General features: G+C 48.2%; 1 protein-coding gene across 1 annotated transcript in view; it reads left to right on the forward strand.

Moving 5' to 3' along the window:
- LOC137372634 (mucolipin-2-like) overlaps positions 1-18392 on the forward strand; it is a 65796-nt gene that overhangs the window by 14302 nt on the left and 33102 nt on the right. Inside the window, exons 3-7 of the mRNA XM_068036597.1 lie at positions 712-885; positions 3085-3238; positions 5089-5182; positions 5592-5688; positions 11250-11349. Coding sequence (XP_067892698.1) covers positions 712-885; positions 3085-3238; positions 5089-5182; positions 5592-5688; positions 11250-11349 — 619 coding nt within the window. The remainder of the gene's footprint in view (positions 1-711; positions 886-3084; positions 3239-5088; positions 5183-5591; positions 5689-11249; positions 11350-18392) is intronic.

Genomic DNA, 18392 nt, shown 5'->3' on the forward strand with positions numbered 1-18392 from the left:
CCCGAAGGGCCAAATGGCCTACTCCTGCTCCTATTTCTATGACCCTGTGCTTGTTGATCTACATTGGCTCCCAGTCTGGCTATGCCTCAATTTTTAAAATTCTCATCCTTGTTTTCAAATCATTCCCTGGCCTTGCCCCTCCCCTCGCCCATCTCTGTAACTTCCTCCAGCCCCACAAACGTCCAAGAGCTCTGCACTCTTCCAATTCTGTCATCCCCGCTTTTAATCGCTCCACCGTTGGTGGCCATGCCTTCAGCTGCCTGGGGCCCTAAGCTCTGGAATTTCCTCCCTAAACCTCTCCACCTCTCTGTTCTGCTTTAAGAGGTTCTTTTAAAACCTGTCTCTTTACTAAGCTTTTGATTATCCGTCCTGATATCTTCTTATGTGGCGCGGTGTCAAATTCTGTTTGATAAACACGCCTGTGAAGCACCTTGAGATGTTTTACTTGGTTAAAGGTGCTATATAAATGCGAGTTGGTGTTGCTGTCCGAACCGGATTTTTATCTCAAAGTGCTAAACTTATAAATCGTAAGTGATAACTAGACAAGGTTTTAGAGAGCTGTCACCGTCATGGAACCTTGGCGAGGAGAGGTAAGGGGAGGAGGGGAAGGAGAAAGGAAATGTCTGGTAAGTTTCAGTTTGTGACAAACTTGAACAAATCCATGAGTTTCTCAACCCTTTGACTGAACAACCATCATTGTGTCTCTTTCAGCTGATTCTCTTTGGTCTCAGCAATCAACTCGTTGCATCGTTCAAAGAAGAAAACTCCATAGCTTTCAAACACCTCTTCCTCAAAGGATACCAAGGCCCAGATGAGAATGATGGCACCTTTGTGGTATACACTCAGCAGGAAGTGTACGATAGCGTGTCTTATGCTATTAACCAGGTGTTCAAGCAGTACAGATTTTTGATTTGTTTTATGTATATTTAAAATTTTCCTAAGGGAAGAATGGAATTGGTTTTAAAATATAACTTATTTAAATCATTGTTTGCATTTGTTTAAAACTTTTAATAGATGAGTACCAGCACAAAAAATATAAACCATCTAGAGGTATGTAGTGCCAGTGTTAAGCTGTTAGGCCTTAGAAAATATGTAATAAGGCGACCAAACCGAGGTAATGGGATTAGAGACTAAAGGCCTGGCTGAGAATCCATACATCCTGATAACAAAGTAAGAGACTAACAGCAAAGAAAGAAAAGAAAGTGGGATGAATTTTAGAAGCCCCCCCCCCCCACTGATGTCAGGGGTCATGGCGGGGGGGGGGCCCTGGAATATCCTTTCGTGGGGGCCAGCCACAGGCCCCGATACCGGCAAGGCCCTGCCCGATTTTACCACCACAGGACGATGGAGACTTTATTTAAATATGTTAATTAAATTAAAATGAATGAATAATGACACCTTGTAGCGACAGCCGTCCTACGTTGATATTCCGGTCAGTTCCTGGAAGTCTTTGGATCTCCGTTCAGAGATCTGAGGCAGAACACTGTTGGGGAGGAGCGAGTGGAAGTTTTCAGGGCAGGGGGGGGGATTGCGGGGAGCGGGGAAAACTGTTAGAGTTGGCTGAGGGGATGGTGGGAAGGGGTTGAAGGGCAAAGGTAATAAAGTTTTGGGGTAAATGTGTGGGACCGGCAAAAAAGTCTTGTTGGGGTGAAGGGGAGGGATATAAATATCTTGTCTGTTCTATGGTGGGGTGGAAGAGGGGCTTCGATCTTTCATTGACCATTTCAATTGAAATTGAACGTGCAAGTACTCTTTAAAAATGTAAAGTATCTGTCGGGCCTTGAAGCCCTTTAGAAATGGCGCCTGCGCAGTGGCGCCAGATGCCTTCGCCGGGGGTGAAGTGCCCGCCCTCTCCACATCATCGGGATGGGTGATCTGTCCCCTCCACGTTAATGAGCCACCGTGCGAAATAACGCGGTGGCTCCGTGACACACATCTCGTGTGTTGAATGCAGCCAGTCTCGGGATCTCCCAAAGCCACTGAAGTACTTTCCTGCTGTGTAGTCACTTTTGTAATGTAGGGACTGCAGCAGGCAGTTTTCACACAGCTGAGTTTCAAAATGAGCATTGAAACTGACCAAATACTTAAAGGAATAGACAGGGTAGATGCAGGTAATTGTTTCCCCTGGTTGTGGAGTCTAAAACCAGGGGACACAATTTCAAAATAAGGGGGAAGCCACTTAGGACAGAGATGAGGAGAAATTTCTTTACTCAGAGGGTTGTGAATCTTTGGAATTCTCTACCCCAGAGGGCTGTGGAAGCTCAGTCATTGAGTATGTTTAAAGTAGAGATTGACAGATTTCTAAATACAAATGACATAAAGGGATATGGGGATAGTGTGAGGAAAAAGGCATTGAAGCCATGATCGTATTGCATGGCAGAGCAGGCTTGATGGGCTGAATGGCCAGCTCCTGTTCCTATGTTCCTCCCGCAAACGGCAATGTGCTGATGGCCAGGTCATCTGTTGTTGGTTGAGGGATACACATTGCCAACGTTACAAAGGGATAATCAAACGGTCAGTGATAACGGTTCCACTTGAAACGTTATGAGAAGTTAACGTAGAGGGAAATCGATAGCAATCATATTTGATGATACCTTCACTACGAATGCCATCTGCATGGCATAACCTGCTGATACACACAGGCCGCATGGTTTAATGTTCATTTTGTGTGGAGCAGCAGGTGAAGATGCTATTTGGAGAGGACGGAGAAAATTTATTTTATTCGTTCATGGGATGTGGGTGTCGCTGGCAGGGCCAGCATTTATTGCCCATCCCTAATTGCCCTTGAGAAGGTGGTGGTGAGCTGCCTTCTTGAACCGCTGCAGTCCATGTGAGGTAGGTATACCCACAGTGCTGTTAGGAAGGGAGTTCCAGGATTTTGACCCAGCGACAGTGAAGGAACGGCGATATAGTTCCAAGTCAGGATGGTGTGTGACTAGGAGGGGAACTTGCAGGTGATGGTGTTCCCATGCATTTGCTGCCCTTGTCCTTCTAGGTGGTATAGGTAAATTATTTTCTGGTTTTTAATATTTTAGGCTATACTGTTCACTATAAATATTTAATTGTATGCACTTTCCCTCCAAGTATTTGCAGTTACAGAGTATGACAGTTGGGAATTATGGTTATGATCCAGATGTGAATAATAAGACAGCCTTGCAAATCTGTAAGCAGCTGTATATGAAAGGTATACCTGTACCCTCAAGTGACAAACTGGCAGTCAACCCAAAAATTGAAACAGGTAAGAGAGAAAGATTAAATGGTTCTGAAGAAATTTAAAGAAAGAGTTGCATTTTTATAGCGCCTTTCACAACCTCAGGAAATCCCAAAGCTCTCCATAGACAATGAAGTGTAGTCACTGTTGTAATGTAGGAAATGTGGCGGCCAGTTTGCGCACAGCAAGCTCCCACAGTCATCAATGTGATAATGACCATGTAATCAGTTTCTGTAATGTTGATTGAGGGATAAATATTGACCAGGACACCAGGGGTAACTCCTGCTCTTCTGCAAAATTGTACCTTGGGATCTTTTATATCCGCCTGAGAAGGCAGACAGGGCCTCAGTTTGATGTCACATCTAAAAGGTGGCACCTCCAACAGTGTAGCACGGTCTGATCTCCATGTAAATAGTGATGGGCATCACCAGCCCGATCTCTTCTGACCTGTAACTCAATTCTACCGTGAGCTGACGGCCCATTTTTGGCACTCTTTTTGAAATGCATTTTGCAGTGAACTGATGTCACTTTTGACTTGTGCCACAAGCTCTGTAGTTCATACAACAAGGTCATGCTGTGCTGCTCATGTGATAAATTCTCTGCTCCTGTGTAAAGGAGTTTTTAAAAATACAGTCAGGGTTTTTAATGCTCCTTGTCATTTGTGGCAGAATGGTGGGATGGGAACTTGCAGAATCTTTTTCTAACCGGTCAAGCGATCGTGTCAGCACTATGTGCACGAGAAAAATGTAAGACTTTCTGGCGAAACATTCCCAGAAGATATCTTGGGGAGTAAACAATGCTGATTTGCGGCAACAAATGATAACAGGCTGAAGGAAATGGAGTGATTTGCTGTATCTGCCGAGAGGTCAGCATGTAGCTAAGGCAAAGCAAGACCATCCAGATCCCCTAATAGACAGCTTGTTTTTTTTTATTCATCCATGAGATGTGGGCGTCACTGGCCAGGCCAGAATTTATTGCCCATCCCTAATTGCCCTTGAGAAGGTGGTGGTGAGCTGCCTTCTTGAACCGCTGCAGTCCATGTGCGGTACGTACACCCACAGTGCTGTTAGGAAGGGAGTTCCAGGATTTTGACCCAGTGACCGTGAAGAAATGGTGGTATAGTTCCAAATCAGGATGGTGTGTGACTTGGAGGGGAACTTGCAGGTGGTGCTGTTCCCATGCATTTGCTGCCCTTGTCCTTCTAGATGGTAGAGGTCGCGGGTTTGGAAGGTGCTGTCTAAGGAGCCTTGGTGCATTGCTGCAGTGCATCTTGTAGATGGTACACACTGCTGCCACTGGTAATTTAAAGTTAGTGTTTTTTTAATATTAGCTCCACAGGTGGGTTTCAGGTAAATATGCCATTATTGAAATAGACAAACTTTAATAGTTCCCTGCAGCAGACACACTGATTTGTTCTCACATTATATTTGGCTTCCGCTCTGACAACACCTCAACTTTAAAATTCTCATACAAAAACAAGAAATGCTGGAATCACTCAGCAGGTCTGGCAGCATCTGTGGAAAGAGAAGCAGAGTTAACGTTTCGGGTCAGTGACCCTTCTTCGGAACGGTCGAATGGCAGACTCGCTGAACTATTAAATTACTTGTTGGCCTTTGCATGTTAGTTTGATCTTGCATCGGTCTTGGTATCACCTCATGTGACTCGGTGTCAAATTGTGTTTGATAATTGCTCCCGTGGAGGGACATTTTACTATGATAAAGCCACTATATAAATGGAAGTTGTTGGTGTAATGTAGTTTGTGCTCAGGCCAGGAATAGTTCATGATACAGTCAGTGGACTTTTTTCTGTCCTTGAGAAAAATGAATGCAGGATTTTATTCGATGATGAATTGTAATTAATAATTTGTTTATTGCCAGATTGTTTAAATATAGAACCATTTGCTGCAACAAGTGACATCCCAAAAGAGTGGACAATGAGCAATTCCTCATTTTTTGACTTGGAATTTTACAGGTAGTGTACATCCAGTGTACTCTGTATTCGATGGCATGTAGCATAAATTCATAGAATGACACAGCACAGTATGTGTAATGTCTGACTCTATCTGTATCTGTTGTAAGTTGTCAGTCTCTGCATCTGTAACTACATAAAGTTTCAGTGACAGAGTCATTATGGCACAGAAGGAGGCCATTTGGCCCATCGAGTCCATGCTGGCTCTCAGTAGAACAAATCAATCCGTCCCACTCCCCTGCTCTATCCCCATAGCCCTGCAAATTTATTTCCCTCAAGTATCCATCCAATTTTCTTCTGAAATAATTGCTCGTCTCCCCTTCCACCACCCTCGTAGGCAATGAGTTCCAGGTCATTATCGCTTTAATTGTGTTCATGTTCTGAATTATTTTGTTTTCTTTATTTTATTAAGATTAATACTTATAGAAATCTCATTTGAACTGAAGGGGATTGACCTGCAAACTATTCGCAACAACGAATTGCCGGACTGCTATGAGTTTATGATTACTGTGAGTAATTCCCTTCCTTTCACTGATTCTCCTGTTGTCCGATTCACTTGATCTAGGTGTAAGTTAAAATTGGTGAATATTAGACAAGCAAATGGTAAATGGTGAGACCAAGAGTTCAAATTTCCTTTTTCAATGGTCTGGGTGCATTGATCCGGATTTTGCTGGAGTTTGTCACAATCTGACCTGTTAGTTAGACTTACAATTGCATGTTTAGCTTTTAAAAACTTTTGCCCACAAAATTCTGGAGCTGATAACAGCACGGTGAGGGCAACGTGGCATCTGGATTGTGATAAATTACAGGACCAATGGTCTATCACCTTAATCCATAAGATTAAAGGTTTGAGAACTAAACAGAGGAAGGACTGAGAAGGAAGTCTAAATTCAATATCAAACCACGTATAGAAAGAGAAATAAAGTGAGGGAAAGAAATATTGGATGAAGAGAGAGAGGAGAAAAGACAGAAAGGTGAAGATTAAATAGTAAGAAAGATTAAAATTTTAATCTAAATTAATATTTAAATTTAAAATTTCTCTGCTGCTATCTACCACGAGCCTACCTTCGCTGGTCAATAAGTGCATTGGGATTCCTGCAGCTCCACCTTATCGGCAATCTCGTAAATAGGGCCCGATCCATTTGTTCACCGTGCATGTTTGATGCCGAAATAGGGCGAATCAAAGCTATCCTGCGAGAAAGTAGCTACCCTGATCGGATCATTGCTCACCGTGTATCGCACAAACTCACGAATGGGCCTAAGGCCACCACTTTCAGATCTGAAAAGTGCCCAGTCTGCCTCAAATTACCCTGGAAGGATGAGGTATCTCAAAAATTTGAGCAACAGGTGAAGCTAGCCGTTTCACACTGAGACTAGGCAGTAGCAACACAAGCGGTATTTTCCACTAACATGTCGCTGCCGTCAAACCAAAAAGACATTCTGCCCACCGCACAAATGAGTAATGTGGTATATGAGTTTCAGTGCCGGTGCGATGCCAGGTACATAGACTGTACGTCTCGAAGACTGGTGGATTGTCTCAAACAGCACATTTCTTTGGCTGTTTGCAATAGGCAGAGCACTGACCGTACTCAACCAGCTTGTACTTTCTAAACTCAAAACATAATGTCCGTTGTTAAACATGATTCCGCAATTGGACAGCACTTCCTGAACAATCCCGAGTGTGCTAAGAATTACACTAACAACCAATTTAGGATTATCAGTCAGGCTTGCAATGTGGCTCATTTATGCTTGCTGGAAGCTACATATATTCATATACAGAGACCTGTCCTCTGCAGGCACAAGGCACATGTCCAGGCGTTGTGCCTTTTTTGAACAAAACAAAAGTATGGGGACAATAGTTCCCTGGTACATTCTCCATGGCAACACTTTGACCAATCAGAGTTGAATTGCCAACAAACCAGCATTTACTCATGCAGTATAAATTGTTGTTCCCTTTGAAATTTGGCATTCTTGTGTCTGTCCTGATGAGTGCAAGATGAAGAGCATATTTCTCTTTCTTGCCACAAGTTGCTGACTGGTTTGCATATTAATGACTGAGACAATATTAAGACACTGTTATTTTTCAGCAAAATCTGGCTCAAACAGTTTTAACTTTCATGTAAAAATGAATAGAAAACAAATTCTGCTCCCCAACCTCTCCTCCCCACCTCAGTTTCCATTCCTCCTCCCTTGAAGGTATTTCCTTCCCTGAGGACTATTCCACAGCTACCTGATACCCTTTGGTACTTCATCACCAGCCCGCCTGGATGGGAACAGCTATTATCCAGCCAGGGCTTCACAGCTGACCTTGATCCTGTTTCCACCCGATGTAAACTTTCCCCCATTCACTATCCCCCCTACCCACTGTCTTTCCGCCCTACCAACTGTCTATCCCACCATCTACCCCCCCCATCTGTTTCCCCCCCCATCTGTTTCCCCCCCCATCTGTTTCCCCCCCCATCTGTTTCCCCCCCCATCTGTTTCCCCCCCCGTCTGTTTCCCCCCCCGTCTGTTTCCCCCCCCGTCTGTTTCCCCCCCCGTCTGTTTCCCCCCCGTCTGTTTCCCCCCCGTCTGTTTCCCCCCCGTCTGTTTCCCCCCCGTCTGTTTCCCCCCCGTCTGTTTCCCCCCCGTCTGTTTCCCCCCCGTCTGTTTCCCCCCCCGTCTGTTTCCCCCCCCCGTCTGTTTCCCCCCCGTCTGTTTCCCCCCCGTCTGTTTCCCCCCCGTCTGTTTCCCCCCCGTCTGTTTCCCCCCCGTCTGTTTCCCCCCCCGTCTGTTTCCCCCCCCCGTCTGTTTCCCCCCCCCGTCTGTTTCCCCCCCCGTCTGTTTCCCCCCCCGTCTGTTTCCCCCCCCGTCTGTTTCCCCCCCCGTCTGTTTCCCCCCCCGTCTGTTTCCCCCCCCGTCTGTTTCCCCCCCCGTCTGTTTCCCCCCCCGTCTGTTTCCCCCCCCGTCTGTTTCCCCCCCCGTCTGTTTCCCCCCCGTCTGTTTCCCCCCCGTCTGTTTCCCCCCCCGTCTGTTTCCCCCCCCGTCTGTTTCCCCCCCCGTCTGTTTCCCCCCCCGTCTGTTTCCCCCCCCGTCTGTTTCCCCCCCCGTCTGTTTCCCCCCCCCGTCTGTTTCCCCCCCCGTCTGTTTCCCCCCCCGTCTGTTTCCCCCCCCGTCTGTTTCCCCCCCCGTCTGTTTCCCCCCCCGTCTGTTTCCCCCCCCGTCTGTTTCCCCCCCGTCTGTTTCCCCCCCCGTCTGTTTCCCCCCCCGTCTGTTTCCCCCCCCGTCTGTTTCCCCCCCCGTCTGTTTCCCCCCCCGTCTGTTTCCCCCCCCGTCTGTTTCCCCCCCGTCTGTTTCCCCCCCCGTCTGTTTCCCCCCCGTCTGTTTCCCCCCCCGTCTGTTTCCCCCCCCGTCTGTTTCCCCCCCCGTCTGTTTCCCCCCCCGTCTGTTTCCCCCCCCGTCTGTTTCCCCCCCCGTCTGTTTCCCCCCCCGTCTGTTTCCCCCCCCGTCTGTTTCCCCCCCCGTCTGTTTCCCCCCCCGTCTGTTTCCCCCCCCGTCTGTTTCCCCCCCCGTCTGTTTCCCCCCCCGTCTGTTTCCCCCCCCGTCTGTTTCCCCCCCCGTCTGTTTCCCCCCCCGTCTGTTTCCCCCCCCGTCTGTTTCCCCCCCCGTCTGTTTCCCCCCCCGTCTGTTTCCCCCCCCGTCTGTTTCCCCCCCCGTCTGTTTCCCCCCCCGTCTGTTTCCCCCCCCGTCTGTTTCCCCCCCCGTCTGTTTCCCCCCCCGTCTGTTTCCCCCCCCCGTCTGTTTCCCCCCCCGTCTGTTTCCCCCCCCGTCTGTTTCCCCCCCCGTCTGTTTCCCCCCCCGTCTGTTTCCCCCCCCGTCTGTTTCCCCCCCCGTCTGTTCCCCCCCCCGTCTGTTCCCCCCCCCGTCTGTTTCCCCCCCCCCCGTCTGTTTCCCCCCCCCGTCTGTTTCCCCCCCCCCCCGTCTGTTTCCCCCCCCCCGTCTGTTTCCCCCCCCGTCTGTTTCCCCCCCCGTCTGTTTCCCCCCCCGTCTGTTTCCCCCCCCCCGTCTGTTTCCCCCCCCCCCGTCTGTTTCCCCCCTCTGTCTCTTCCCCCCCCCACCTATCTTCCCCCCCCACCTATCTTCCCCCCCCACCTATCTTCCCCCCCCCACCTATCTTCCCCCCCCACCTATCTTCCCCCCCCCCACCTATCTTCCCCCCCCCCACCTATCTTCCCCCCCCCACCTATCTTCCCCCCCCACCTATCTTCCCCCCCCCACCTATCTTCCCCCCCCCACCTATCTTCCCCCCCCCACCTATCTTCCCCCCCCCACCTATCTTCCCCCCCCCACCTATCTTCCCCCCCCCACCTATCTTCCCCCCCCCACCTATCTTCCCCCCCCCACCTATCTTCCCCCCCCCACCTATCTTCCCCCCCCCACCTATCTTCCCCCCCCACCTATCTTCCCCCCCCACCTATCTTCCCCCCCCACCTATCTTCCCCCCCCACCTATCTTCCCCCCCCACCTATCTTCCCCCCCCACCTATCTTCCCCCCCCCACCTATCTCCCCCCCCCCCACCTATCTTCCCCCCCCCCCACCTATCTTCCCCCCCCCACCTATCTTCCCCCCCCCCACCTATCTTCCCCCCCCCCCACCTATCTTCCCCCCCCCACCTATCTTCCCCCCCCCACCTATCTTCCCCCCCCACCTATCTTCCCCCCCCACCTATCTTCCCCCCCCACCTATCTTCCCCCCCCCACCTATCTTCCCCCCCCCCACCTATCTTCCCCCCCCCACCTATCTTCCCCCCCCCACCTATCTTCCCCCCCCCACCTATCTTCCCCCCCCACCTATCTTCCCCCCCCACCTATCTTCCCCCCCCACCTATCTTCCCCCCCCCACCTATCTTCCCCCCCCCACCTATCTTCCCCCCCCCACCTATCTTCCCCCCCCCACCTATCTTCCCCCCCCCACCTATCTTCCCCCCCCCACCTATCTTCCCCCCCCCACCTATCTTCCCCCCCCCACCTATCTTCCCCCCCCCACCTATCTTCCCCCCCCCACCTATCTTCCCCCCCCCACCTATCTTCCCCCCCCCACCTATCTTCCCCCCCCCACCTATCTTTCCCCCCCCCCACCTATCTTTCCCCCCCCACCTATCTTTTCCCCCCCCCACCTATCTTCCCCCCCCCACCTATCTTCCCCCCCCACCTATCTTCCCCCCCCCCACCTATCCCCCCCCTCCCCACCTATCTTCCCCCCCTCCCCACCTATCTTCCCCCCCTCCCCACCTATCTTCCCCCCCTCCCCACCTATCTTCCCCCCCTCCCCACCTATCTTCCCCCCCTCCCCACCTATCTTCCCCCCCTCCCCACCTATCTTCCCCCCCTCCCCACCTATCTTCCCCCCCTCCCCACCTATCTTCCCCCCCCCCCCCCCACCTATCTCCCTCCCCAACTCTCTCCCTTCCTCTAATCCCCCTTGCTCTAATCCTAATATGTCACGGGGCTCTCCTGCTGCCAAATGCAATTGGTATGTTGGCAATATCACCTGCTGGCAATGCTTACACATGAAGAACTGCTACTGGGTGAGGTGCCAGAGCATGACATTTGTTAAAATGTACCCCAGCAAGAGGCTGGTGCACCCATGAGACCAGGGTAGAAGGAGCAGGAGGATGGTCAAGAATTTGATGTGCTTGTGAAACTGGGGGTCAGAGAATGAGGAAGGGATATCTGTGGAGAGCATCCAACAAGCACAGAATATTGGAGGTGGTGAGTTTGGCGGGAGCGGGCACAATGGGGCGAAGAGAATGGATAAATATTTGTGGGTATCGCTGAATTAACAACACTTAGAACTTGGCCTCAGGAGATCAAGCAAATAGGACAGAGTCCATAACAAAGTGATAGGGGTAAGCTTGATGGGCTGAATGGCCTTTCTGCTTGCAATACTTCCTTGATTGTGCCTCCAAAACACTCCGTGATGATAAGTGGATGAGAGTTGGTGCAGAGCTTCCCAGAAGAGGTGTTCAGAAATCATTGTAATTAGCCACTCATTGTTTATACTTAATAGCTTATTCTCCTGCAATTGCAGATTACCTTTGACAATGCAGCCCACAGTGGAATCATTAAGATAAGTTTGGAGAGTGACACTACAATGAGGGAGTGCAAGGAGTGGGAAATCTCTGGAACCCGTACGTGCTTTAATTTTTTTACGGTAACTAACATATACAGTGAATATGACTTGGCTGTAAATAAGACCTGTGTCACACACTCCAAAGGTGGACAAAGATAAGGCAAGTAACTTATCTTCACTCTGTTCCATTCCTGGAATTGTCAGTGTCTTTGGGAATACTTATACAAAATTGTATGCAGTGTCCCAATGTTTGTTGGACGCCATATTTTGACACATCACTTGTTCTAGGTATGGCATTGGTTAAATGTACAGCAATCTGTAAAGGTTTTCAGCCTATTTGAACACCTGAGGTTTGTTGGAGCAAACAATGCTTTGCCAAGTGCACTGGTTGAAGCAGGGACTGTTATCTCTGAAGGAACCCTCAATTGTTCTGGTAATAAGCCTCTATACTAAGGGTTCAAAACCTTTTTGATTCTGACACCCATGTTATTTAAAAATTCGACAGGTCCCATAATACAACACAGGTATTTTTTTCTGTATGAAAATTCTTTTTTTTATTTGTTCATTTACAGGATGTGGGCATCATTGGCTAGGCCAGCATTTATTACCCATCCCTAATTGCCCTTCAGAAGGTGGTGGTGAGCTGCCTTCTTGAACCGCTGCAGTCCATGTGGGGTAGGCACACCCACAGTGCTGTTAGGAAGGGAGTTCCAGGATTTTGACCCAGCGACAGTGAAGGAACGGTGATATAGTTCCAAGTCAGGATGGTGTGTGACTTGGTGCGGAGCTTGCAGGTGGTGGTTGTTCCCATGCATCTGCTGCCCTTGTCCTTCTAGGTGGTAGAGGTTGCAGGTTTGGAGGGTGCTGTCTAAGGAGCCTTGGTGAGTTGCTGCAGTGCATCTTGTACATGGTACACACTGCTGCCACTGTGCGTCGGTGGTGGAGGGAATGAATGTTGAAGGTGGTGGATTAAGTACCAAACAAGTGGGCTGCTTTGTCCTGGTTGGTGTTGAGCTTCTTGAGTGTTGTTGGAGCTGCACCCATCCAGGCAAGTGGAGAGTATTCCATCACACTCCTGACTTGTGCCTTGTATATGGTGGACAAGTTCTGGGGAGTCAGGAGGTGAGTTACTCGCTGCAGAAGTCCCAGCCTCTGACCTGTTCTTGTAGCCACAGTATTTATATGGCTGGTGCAGTTAAGTTTCTGGTCAATGGTAACCCCTAGGATGTTGATGGTGTGGGATTCAGCGATGGTAATGCTGTTGAATGTCAGGGGAGATGGTTAGATTCTCTCTTGTTGGAGAATGTCATTGCCTGGTACTTGTGTAGTGCGAATGTTATCAGCCCAAGCCTGAATATTGTCCGGGTCTTGCTGCATGTGGCACAAACTGCTTCAGTATCTGAGGAGTTGCAAATAGTGCTGAACATCGTACAATCACCATCGAACATCCCCACTTCTGACCTTATGATGGAGCAAAGTCCATTGATGAAGCAGCTGAAGATGGTTGGGCCTAGGACATTACTCTGAGGAACTCCTGCAGTGATGTCCTGGGGCTGAGATGATCGGCGTCCAACAACCACAGCCATCTTCCTTTGTGCTCGGCATGACACCAAACAGCGGAGAGTTTTCCCCCGATTCCCATTGACTCCAGTTTTGCTTGGGCTCCTTGATGCCATACTCGGTCAAATGCTGTCTTGATGTCAAGGGCAGTCACTCTCACCTCACGTCTGGGGTTCAGCTCTTTTGTCCATATCTGAACCAAGGCTGTAATGAGGTCAGGAGCTGAGTGGCCCTGGCAGAATGTAAACTGAGCGTCACTGAGCAGGTTATTGCTGAGTGAGTGCTGCTTGATAGCACTGTCGATGACACCTTCCATCATTTTGTTGATGATCAAGAGTAGGCTGATGGGATGGTAATTGGTCGGTTTCGATTTGTCCTGCTTTTTGTGTACAGGACATACCTGGGCAATTTTCCTCATTGCAGGGTAGATACCAGTGTTGTAGCTGTACTGGAACAGCTTGCTTAGAGGCGTGGCAAGTTCTGGAGCACAGGTCTTCAGTACTACAACTGGAATATTGTCAGGGCCCATAGACTTTTCTGTATCCAGTGCCTTCAGCCATTTCCTGATGTCGCATCATACGATTAAATGTATATTTATTATTATTTTTGGTTTACTTAATGTAAAACTTGTTGCTGGTGCTGAGCACCTATTCTGTCAAGATGAGGAGATCTGAACTCCTTCATATGCAGTGTAGAGGGACTCCCTCTGCTGCATTTACCAGATCCACAACCAGGTTATGAGCTAGATTTCGGGCAACTAAAGACAGCTCGAAGGGAGGGAAGACTCTGGGTAAAAGCAAACAGTGATTGAGTAACAGGGAAGATCAATCCCAAGATGAGGATACCTCTAAGACCCCTGACACGGGGCTATGTGTTCCCCGTGTTGTAGTTGGTGTTGAGTGAGCCTGGTAAATGGCCCTGGATTTAAACATTGAGCACATCACAGTGGCTGACACCCTGTGTAATCCTGCCACCACGCTGAAGGCCATCTTATAGTAAAGAAGAAACTCAGACTTGGGAGCACAGCCACTGGAGGCATTAGCCAGAGACTGAACCAATGAGAACCATCCCAGTCTCTGTACAGGGAAACAGTCCCGGGATGCCTGGCAAACTCCAGTGGGAATCTTAAACACATTTGGGGGACTGTAACCCTTAATTCTGTCAATGTGCACCTAAACTCTCTGCAGTTAGGTGAATCGAGTCTGTTTGTCAGGGAGAGAGTTTGGAATCTATATTTGAACCCTGTGTTTGTTTCCTGACCCTGATTTCTGAAACCACTGATCTCTCTGTTCCCCTCCTCCATTCTGTTCTAACACTACAGTGTCCGTCTTGAAATGAGTCTGTTGGTGTCTTTAATTGTCACAGTTTCTAGAAGGATCTGAGGAGTTGCTGCACTCTCCCTCAACATGTTCCCTTTCTTTGTATCGAGCTGACCTAAGAAACACATTATATTTAATACTGATTCTAAGGGGACACTGAGGTTGGAGGATGTTGTTCAAATTTTCTTTCTATTCAGAAGATTCAGATTCTCATGGCTGTAAATCCCAACGTTCTGTTGTGGACATTTTGCAGTTGAGGCAGAAAGTATCAGGTATGACTTTAGGAAACACAATATAAATGGTTGAACCTGAGCAACAGATTAATCAGCTTTTCCTTGTTCACCAGGCCTATTCCTATAGGCTGCAAACTGAAGGGGAATTGTCAGAGTATCCATTCTATAGCCCAGTGTAGTTCAGGGTGAGGAACACTCGGGGACTCTGTCAAAGTGAATGAGCATAGTTTCAGTCTCAGGTTTAATGTGAGATCTTTATAGCTTTCGTTCCCAGCAGAGCCACTTGATGGCAACATCGTTCCAGGTTCGATCACGGATATTAAGCACCAGTTTTAGTTTCTTTATCGCCTTTTTTTTTGACAGACCTTCTCACAGATCCCCGTTGAGAACCCCTACTCTAGAATATTCCCACCAAACGATAACAAAAATAATAAAATAATACAAGAGACACTTTTGGAAACATTGCACACTGTGCTTACTCCCACCAGCGGGTAATCTAACACGTAGTTAACAATGTGCAAATACCCTACATATCAAACAACACTGCATCTTTTAAGAGAAAATTTGGATAAATATTTGGGGTACAGTTCTTGCCACTGCATTACAGGAAGGATGTGACTGCATGAGAGAGGGTACAGAGGAGATTTATGAGGATGTTGCCAGGAATGGAGAACTTTAGCTATGAGGAAAGATTGGATAGGCTGTGGTTGTTTTCTTTGGAACAGAGGAGACTGAGGGGACATTTAACTGAGGTGTATAAAATTATGAGGGGCCTCAATAGAGTGGATAGGAAGGACATATTTCCCATAGCAGAGTGGTCAATAACCAGGGAGCAGAGATTTAAATGAATGGTGGAAGGATTAGAGGAGAGTTGAGGAGAAACGCTTTCACCCGGAAGGTCGTGGGACCTGGAACTCGCAGCCTGAAAGGGTGGTAGAGGCAGAAACACTCAACATTTAAAAAAACACTTGGATATGCACTTGAAGTACAGTAACCTACAGGGCTACAGACCAAGAGGTGGAAGGTGGGATTAGGCTGGATGGTTCTTTTATGGCGGGCACAGACAGAATGGACTGAAGAGTCTCCTTCTGTGGCATAAATTTTTCTATGTTTCTTGGAATATACAGAGCTACTGGGGAAGAGCGGGACAGGGGCATTATTTGGGGAATTGCTATGAATAATTTTGCATTTGTACCGAAATCCTGCCCAAGAACTAACTACAAGTGTACCAGTGATAAATCAAAGCCAGTGATGCTTTCAGCCTTTTGTGTGTGTCCCCATAGCAATCTTACTGCTCTGCCAGCACATAGAGGAAATTCAGTTTGTGCTAGAACGACCTGATTGAGTGCACACATGATGTACTGGCTAAGAATATGTTGGCTTAATGTTTCTCCACAGTAGAGTTTCCCACCCTGCAGGCTTGCCCTGGAGTTTCCAGGAATTAAGATTAATCTCCTACACGAGGCCTCCAGCAACCGACAAGAATAATTATTCAGGGCATTAAGACAATTTTTGTTTTACATTTTCTTTAAACATTTTCGTTTCATTGTTATTAAAATTTGGGCAAGGATTCTAAGGCTCCAGTGGGGATTGGTGCAAAAACTTGCGTTGCCAGCCAGTGTGGCCCTTCCCCGGCACTATCCCGCTCCCGGGGCAATTTTCCCGGAGGTGGAATGGCAGGATGTCAGCGTTACCCGTCTGCAAGCAGTGGGTAGCCAATTCAGCTAGCTAATGGCCTATTGAAGCCTATTATCGGAGGCCGACTGGAATTTTCCAGTTGGCCTCCAGGTTCCCGGAGGCAATGGGGAACAGTTCAGCTGCATGGAGGCAACCTCCTGGTGATAGATCAGATAGCCAGCACTGCAGGCAGGTTTAAAGGTCCTCCTTGCCTGCCTAGCTTCAGCTTCAGCCACAGACCACCATCTGGAGTGGCTCCCCCTTCCCCCTCTTTTCCCCCCCCCCACAATGGTGGCCTGGTTGCTGATGCTATTTTTTAAATTGAAAAAATGTTGGTGTGAGGTTGGGTTTCCCTCTCCCTCACCTACCTCTAAGGGCATCCTGCTGCTGCTTCCAAGCTGGAGGACCTCTTATTGGCCCTCCAGCTCCCAAACCCCACACGCCATCTTTCATTGGATGGCGAGCCTGCCCTCTGGCCATGAATTGACCGCTCTGGGGCAAATCATGGGTGAGTGACTGTTCCCCACACAGTGCGGGCTTCTGACCCCCATTTTCACCTAATGCTGGGGTTCAGAAGCTCAAGGGGAAAATCCTGTCCTTGGAGTAGAGGAAATACAGCTGTTTATTTGCAAATGGCAGGAGGTTGGGGGCGGAGTCGTTGTACGTGGGTGGGTCATGTGACTATAACTCCAGGAAAATATCCAACCAGACTTGGCAAGCCTAGTCCAGAGACCCATGACTCCCAGTCTGTTTTAGTTATAAGGAGAATTGTTTAGCTCCACTAGCTGTGGGAAGCACCACAGAGAATGGAAATCTACCTGCTGAGCTGGCCTCCGTGAGGCTGCGGGAGAGAAAAAACCAGGAGCCCTGATAAAGTGGGAGAGTGGTGCATGGAGGTCATTCTGGCTTTGCTGTCCTGGGACTAATATATAAAGCAAAAGTGAGGAATAAGTGGGAAAACCTCACTTCGGAAGTGTTTCTTTATGAGAAGGATTTGCCATGTGTGCTAACTAAGGAAGTTAAGGATGGTATCAAATTCAAAGCAAAGGTGATGATTAGTGTTAGGCCAGAAGGTTGAGAAAATTTTAGAAACCAACTAAGGATGACTAAAAACCAATAGAGGGAGAAATTAGATTATCAGAGTAAACTAGCAAGAAATATAAAAACAGACAGTAAGAGCTTCTACAAGTATATAAAAAGGAAGAGAGTAGCTAAAGTAAGCATTGGTCCCTTAGAGGATGTGACTGGGGAATTAATAATGGGAAACGAGGGAATGGCAGAGACTTTGAACAAATATTTTGTATCTGTCTTCACAGTAGAAGACATAAAGGGATTAATGTAGGATTAGTATAAATGGATGGTTGATGGTCAGCACATACTTGGTGGGCCGAAGGGCCTGTTTCAGTGCTGTATCTCTAAATAAGAAATAAAAGTCCCCTGGACCTGATGGCCTGCATCCTAGAGTCTTAAAAGAAGCGGCTGCAGAGATAGTGGATGTGTTGGTTGTAATCCTCCAAAATTCCCGAGATTCTGGAAAGGTCCCAGTGGATTGGAAAACAGCAAACACTTCTATTCAAGAAAAGAGGGAGACAGAAAGCAGGAAACTGTTGACCAATTAGCCTAGCATCTGTCATTTGAGAAAATGCTGGAATCCGTTATTAAGGAAGTAGCAGCAGGTCATTTAGAAAATCAAAATGCAGTCAAGCAGAGTCAACATGGTTTTACGAAAGGGAAATCATGTTTGACAAATTTATCAGAGTTCTTTGAGGATATAACAAGCAGAGTGGATAAAACGATGCCAGTTGATGTGGAGTTTTTGGATTTCCAACAGGCATTTGGTGTTGGGGGTAATATATTAGCATGGATAGAGGATTGGCTAACTAACAGGAAATAGAGTGTCAGGATAAATGGGACATTTTCAATTTGGCAAGCTGTAACTAGTGGAGTGCCACAAAGATCAGTGCTGGGGCCTCAACTATTTACAATTTATATTAATGACTTGGATGAAGGGACCGAGCTTATTGTAGCCAAATTTGCAGGTGATACAAAGGTAGGTAGGAAAGCAAGTGAGTAGGCAAAAATTTGGCAGATGAAGTATAATGTGGGAAAATGTGAGATTGTCCACTTTGGTGGGAAGAATAGAAAAGCAAATGGAGGGAGACCGCAGAATGCTGTGGTACAGGGGGATCTGGGTGTCCTTGTACATGAATCACAGAATGTTACCATGCAGGTACAGCTAGTAATTAGGAAGGCAAATGGAATGTTGACCTTAATAGCAAGGGGGATGGAGCAGATAAGTAGAGACGTCTTGC

Source organism: Heterodontus francisci, chromosome 8, assembly GCF_036365525.1.
Source record: "Heterodontus francisci isolate sHetFra1 chromosome 8, sHetFra1.hap1, whole genome shotgun sequence".
In the NCBI taxonomy this organism is placed as follows: domain Eukaryota; kingdom Metazoa; phylum Chordata; class Chondrichthyes; order Heterodontiformes; family Heterodontidae; genus Heterodontus; species Heterodontus francisci.